Source organism: Nicotiana attenuata, chromosome 11, assembly GCF_001879085.1.
Source record: "Nicotiana attenuata strain UT chromosome 11, NIATTr2, whole genome shotgun sequence".
Classification (NCBI taxonomy): Eukaryota; Viridiplantae; Streptophyta; class Magnoliopsida; order Solanales; family Solanaceae; genus Nicotiana; species Nicotiana attenuata.
The window spans coordinates 58,671,658-58,677,171 of record NC_031999.1 but is presented as its reverse complement, the minus strand read 5'-3'; the positions used below and the strand labels follow the sequence as shown (position 1 = coordinate 58,677,171).

The 5,514-nt window shown below is 35.0% G+C and overlaps 1 protein-coding gene across 2 annotated transcripts; it reads right to left on the bottom strand.

The window, feature by feature from the left end:
* LOC109234609 (UDP-galactose transporter 2-like) lies at window positions 1–4,916 on the bottom strand. 2 transcript variants are annotated; one of them, XM_019400663.1, is made up of 6 exons: window positions 4,778–4,916; window positions 3,361–3,599; window positions 2,684–2,868; window positions 2,410–2,610; window positions 1,170–1,331; window positions 1–570 (listed from the first exon to the last, which is right to left on the bottom strand). In XM_019400663.1, the coding sequence occupies exons 2-6, from the start codon at window positions 3,488–3,490 to the stop codon at window positions 265–267; spliced, it is 984 nt and encodes a 327-aa protein (XP_019256208.1). In that variant the 5' UTR covers window positions 3,491–3,599; window positions 4,778–4,916; the 3' UTR covers window positions 1–264. The 2 variants fall into 2 exon arrangements, with proteins under 2 accessions (XP_019256208.1, XP_019256209.1); XM_019400664.1 differs by having other exon boundaries at window positions 70–570; window positions 4,580–4,916.

The following is a 5,514-nucleotide window of genomic DNA, read 5'->3' as shown; positions in this document are numbered from 1 at the left end:
GAAGAGAAAAATGCACGCGAATATTTTTTTTTATCAGCATATAAATTATGATCATGGAACACAAAAGAATGACAGAAACCACGCTCCATACTCAAGTCTCAATCCCTTCTGCCTCATGTTATATTATAGTAGTAGTAAAAAGAAGATTTATAACATTAAGAAGAATCTAATTTGATCGATTTCGGGAGGTGTATCTAGAGTCAGCTGGCTAAAAAAATCTGGTATTTGCTATTTCTTCTGTTTCAGCTCCAATGCTAGAGAATCTTACACCTTATCATCAAGTTGTGAAGAATCTGATCCATGCTTAACTGAATGGCTACGACGCTCTTTGCCACCAGGTTTAGACGAGGCATTGCCATACCAGATCATTCCAAAAACTGCTATAATCATGCCAACTACAACTTGTATGTTTAGACCTTCTTTCCCGAAAAACAAAAATCCCAGTATCAAAACAAGGATCGTTTTCATATGGCCGATAACTTGGAATGAAACGGCAGTAAATCTGCCAATGCATATGAACTGACTGAGATTGGTGCCCACAGCTATAGTGCATGAAAGAATTATGAACACCTGCAGAAAAAGAAAAGTGTAAGGGACAGCTACAAATCTCTCATCTTTGTTTGATAGAATAAAAGGTGCATGCATCGACAAGCATACAGAATATTGTTCACATCAGAGAGATGGCATAAATGAACTGCAATCCTTTGATCGCATGAAATGTGTGTTAAACATACATCGGTGAGAACTAAAATACTAATCTCTTGAAAAGAGAAGTCAACAGAGTAAAGCAAGTTAGGCATGAGATGAACATTTTTCTTTATGTTCCACATCAGCTTTATTTAGCACTAGCAAATACTGAAACCTGTTCATACAACTTTTTTTACCGAGTTTAAATGAAGCCAGCTCATACAACAATTAACATCAAATAGATACATCCTGAAGTTGTAGTTCATCATTATTGCAGGTTTATGACTAATTTACCAAAGGAAAATAACAAAAATATAGATCGATGTATCAGACAAGAAAAACATAGACCTTACTTCTCAAGCTTTTGAATTGCATGAAATCCAAGGATTATAAGTAAGAAGCATTTCAAAGCGCATTCCCACCAACATAAGAATCATCTTACAAAATCAACAGCAATTCATGACAGAGAGCAGAGTACTAACAAGAGATGGAAAGTTGAAGGCAAAGTGATCAATCCTCTTGTTCGTCAACCAATAATCCACAAACGGGCCTAATATCAGCAAACTTCCAGCCTGAACTGGTGCAGTATGTCCCAGCAGATTGAAAGAACTAAGGGAGTATTTCCTTTGAAGGTAATGAACATACTGCAAACACAAAACCAAGTGCAAATTTCAGTTTTAACCAACTGCCATTACATTCAACAATAGAAGAGCTTCAAGAAAATAGAAAGACTAAGAATTACGTATAAAATATTATTTTCAAATCTAAGTGGAGTACAGAAGTGACGAGTTTTATACAATTACCCACGAAACAAGTTTTCCATTTCTCTTATAATAAAAGAGGCTTAGGTCTTGTTTGATTTCTGGACAAACTTTGCATTAATAATACGTCTGATTTTACTTATCTAAGGAACGAAAAAAAGGCCTGACTAGTATCGGGTGTGATTTCCCGTATAAAACTCTAGATCACGAATACAACTATGCCTTGCTGATACAACCTTTGGTTTCCGATATAAAACTAATCATAAGTAATACCTGCATATCTTATGCAGAGCTCATTAATGTTTTATATCCCCTTTTTTTTACATCTCAGATATAGGGATACAATGTAGATAAAGTACATGCAGAAACAATACATCGATAAGAGCACCCTAAACACAAAAATGCCTTTAATGTAGGGGACTTATTTTCGTAAATAAGAATAAATCTTTTCAATAAAAAACAAAAATAATTATAATATTCTATAGTAAGAATTTTTACATAATTTTTAAACTAGTAAAAATTTTTACAAGTTAAAGCTAAACTTGAATTTGGTACGTATTATTATTACTGCATGCATCTTTTAGATTAAAATCCATGTATAGCAACATTTTTATGACAGATGTATCAAACCCAACTTGCATGCAACTCGACTAATCCACTAAGCTGCCTGGTACGACCACAAGTATATTTCTGGGTAAACCTGTGCGCTAAGACTAGAATATTTTTGCTCATACTAAGTTTTATAACTGCATTTGTACCTAGGATCTCCGGGTTGTTACTCTTATACCCCAAACACTCAACCGAACCCTTGGGCCATAATATACCTGCATTACTGGTCCGGTAATGAAGTGACACCTTATTGATGGTGCATCTATTCCCTTCGTGTTTTGGTGTATTGGTTAAATGATTCGATCAAGCTTTTCAAGATGACATAAGATATTTAATTGCCGAGACAACTTACATACTGTTGCAGTGCAGTGCTCCATACAGCTACAAAGGCAGCAATGAAGCCTTTGGTATTAACACTCACGTCAGTAACTGTGCACACAGCAACACCTAGGAGTACCACAACAATACTCAGCTTTGTGTCCCTTGAATAACGGATCTTGTCAAAGGCAACTTCTAGTAAGCAGGACACAGGGATCATACTCAACTTTGCAATCTGCGAGTGATAATGGAGATCAGTATTTGATTTCCTCAATAGAATCTGAAGAGCAGGTTGAGCATAGAATTACCTGGTAGAATCCCACCGAGTTCCACATTAAACTGATGTTCATCCCAACAATAGAGAAGTTTGCAAACAGTACAAATTTTAGAAGATCTGGAAGGGGTAAATGAGACGTTTGGATGTATCCGAGCCATCTAAGAACAATAGTCATCAAGGTTGTTGTGGCAAAATGCATCCCGGTTAATGTTGTTGCTGCAAAGATTGTTGTAATCAAAAACTAGAACAACCATATCACAAAAGGACTGAAAAGAATGTATAGTAATGTTAAATCTTCATTCTCCACTAAGTAAAAGAAACATGTATCAGTTTTAACATGGAAAGTGCCCGTACAGCAAAACCCTTTTAGGTTCAAGTTTCTCTTAGAGTCTCTTCTTACTGTATATCTGCTGAAGTATATTTTGTAAATTTTGAGTTTCAGTTCAAAGAAGCATATGTTTCCCTCTGACTTCTCTTCTTGCCAAATGTACCATCAGACTCGTCATTTTATAGCTTTTCTTTTTTTAAAAACAAACGCATCTAGCTATAACACACTATAGGTCTTAGAGTTTATGCATATTATATTCCATCATTCCATGACATTATATCCTTCAAATTAAAATGAATAGATATAACCAATGCTGCTTGAATCTTAACACAAAAGGAATGCTGTTCTGATATAATGACAAAAATCGCGGAGAAATTTACCAAAGAAAAAGCCATAGTTAGCCATTAAAGCCTTGTTGACAATAATGATTCCAACTGAAGTGACCACATTGAACATCCATGCAGCCACATCACCTGCAGCCTTCTTATCAGCTTTGCTTGCAGGAGCCATTTGCCTTTATCTTTTGCTGCGAGAAACAAGTTTTACCCTCCAAGCAGCAAAAAGAAGCATTCACACTTCCACATCAAAATTTCCAAATCTTCTATTTGCTCTTCCCCACCTAAAATACGTAGAAGAAAACATTATGATCCATAATATATCAGGCAAACAGAACATTTCCCTTCCATAACCCAAAGACATAAATAAGAAAGTGGAGTTAATAATACCATTTCCATAATTGAAATGGTCTAATAAGCTCTAAAAGCAAAATTAGGGTAAAAGAAATACAACAACCAAAGAAAGAAACAATTCCTCATATGATCAAGTACCGAAATAAGCTTTTAGTGAAACTTCAGCAGCAGTAACCTTCATTAATCAAAATACTTTCTTTTTATCCCTTTTCCTTAAAACATCTCTTTTTCTAGTCGAAAAGCAGCGTCAGCTAGTAAAAATCACAGTTCGCAGAAAAGATCAATGAATTCTCAAGGATAAAACCCAAATGACCTAAATTAACTCAATCTCTCTATAATTACAACTACGTCTCAATCCCAAACTAGTTGGAATCAACTAAAGAGTTTTAAGTTCTATAAATTGACAGTACAGCAAATATATACACAATCAGGTCGTTTATTAGGGAATTACAAGTAAATCTCTTGATAAGCATTAATTAGTAATCTAGTAAAAATAGTAACTAACCTACTATCACAGGTTAAAATTTACTGATAATGTTTACCCTGAAAACGTATATAACTTAAATTATTAACTCTATATGAATCCTCATGATCCATCCCACTCCATTTCGACCGTATAAATCCAACGCCACAGTAAAAAATCAGATAAAAATCACAGGATAACTAGAATGGCAACATTTGCATCAATCACAAATGCAGATCCACACACTTTTATATGAAAAAAACATGAACTTGACTTCAAATAAAAGGAGACCTGCACTACTCCATTCTCAGATCTAAATAAAAAACACTCAAATTGCATTCAATTAATAAAATTCTCACAAAATCATTCAATAGATCTACAAGAATCAACCCATTAATATCACTAACCCCCATCCCCAAATAAATAACTAGTGATTGATTAACCCACCAAGTGACCCGTCAGATGAATTGAATTCAGATCTTAACTTACGAGCTGGGTTTTATTAGTATGTATTAACAGATTGAACAAATTTGGATTATATTCGTGTGTGTAAAAACTAAAAAGTTATGAATTGTGAATGTGAGATGTAAGAAAAATGAAACGGAGGGATTAAATTGAAGGGAAGAAGAAAGAAGAGAGAGTTACAGAGTATGAGGGAAGATGCTGCTTTATTGGCCCTTGTTCTTGTTTTTGTCAGCAACAATTGACAAATAAGAAGTACAAGTTCAAGAAACAACAACTGTATTAAGTGTATGACATATTGTGTATTGTTACATGTAAATGAAGTGAGAGAGGAGGGTGTGGTGATAGTGGCTAGTGGGGGAGTCGTGGAATCTACTATTTTCTAAGTTGGTCCATGTGCTTCGTTTTTTTTTTTTTTTTTTTTTTTTTTTTTTTTTTTTGCTTTTGCAATTAATTGCCGGGTCAATCAGAAACAGTTTTGTCACAACCCAAGTTCTCCCTCAGTGAACCGTCGTGACGGCATCTAGTCTCTACGACTAGGTTAGCCTAATATTTACAGAAAATGAAACGAAAACATGAAAGCTAACAACTAACAGGTAAATTTTAATAAGAAATTAAGATGCCGCTCGGCATATACAATAATCACTCTCGAAATGTACATAAACTCTCCCAAAATTCAGAATATCGTAAGTCACAAACTACAGAAAGAAAAAAAAATACAGTATTTCTATACTCCAGAGTCTAACAAAAGCAAATATAAGAAGTGCTTGACATGGGGAAGAGTAGATAGGGACTCCGAGGTCTGCGGACGCGGCAGATATACCTTGAAGTCTCTACGGCTGGCTCGCCTTACTGATAATGCGGCTGATAAGCGGTACCTGGATCTACACACAAAAACATGTGCAGGGAAGGTCATGAGT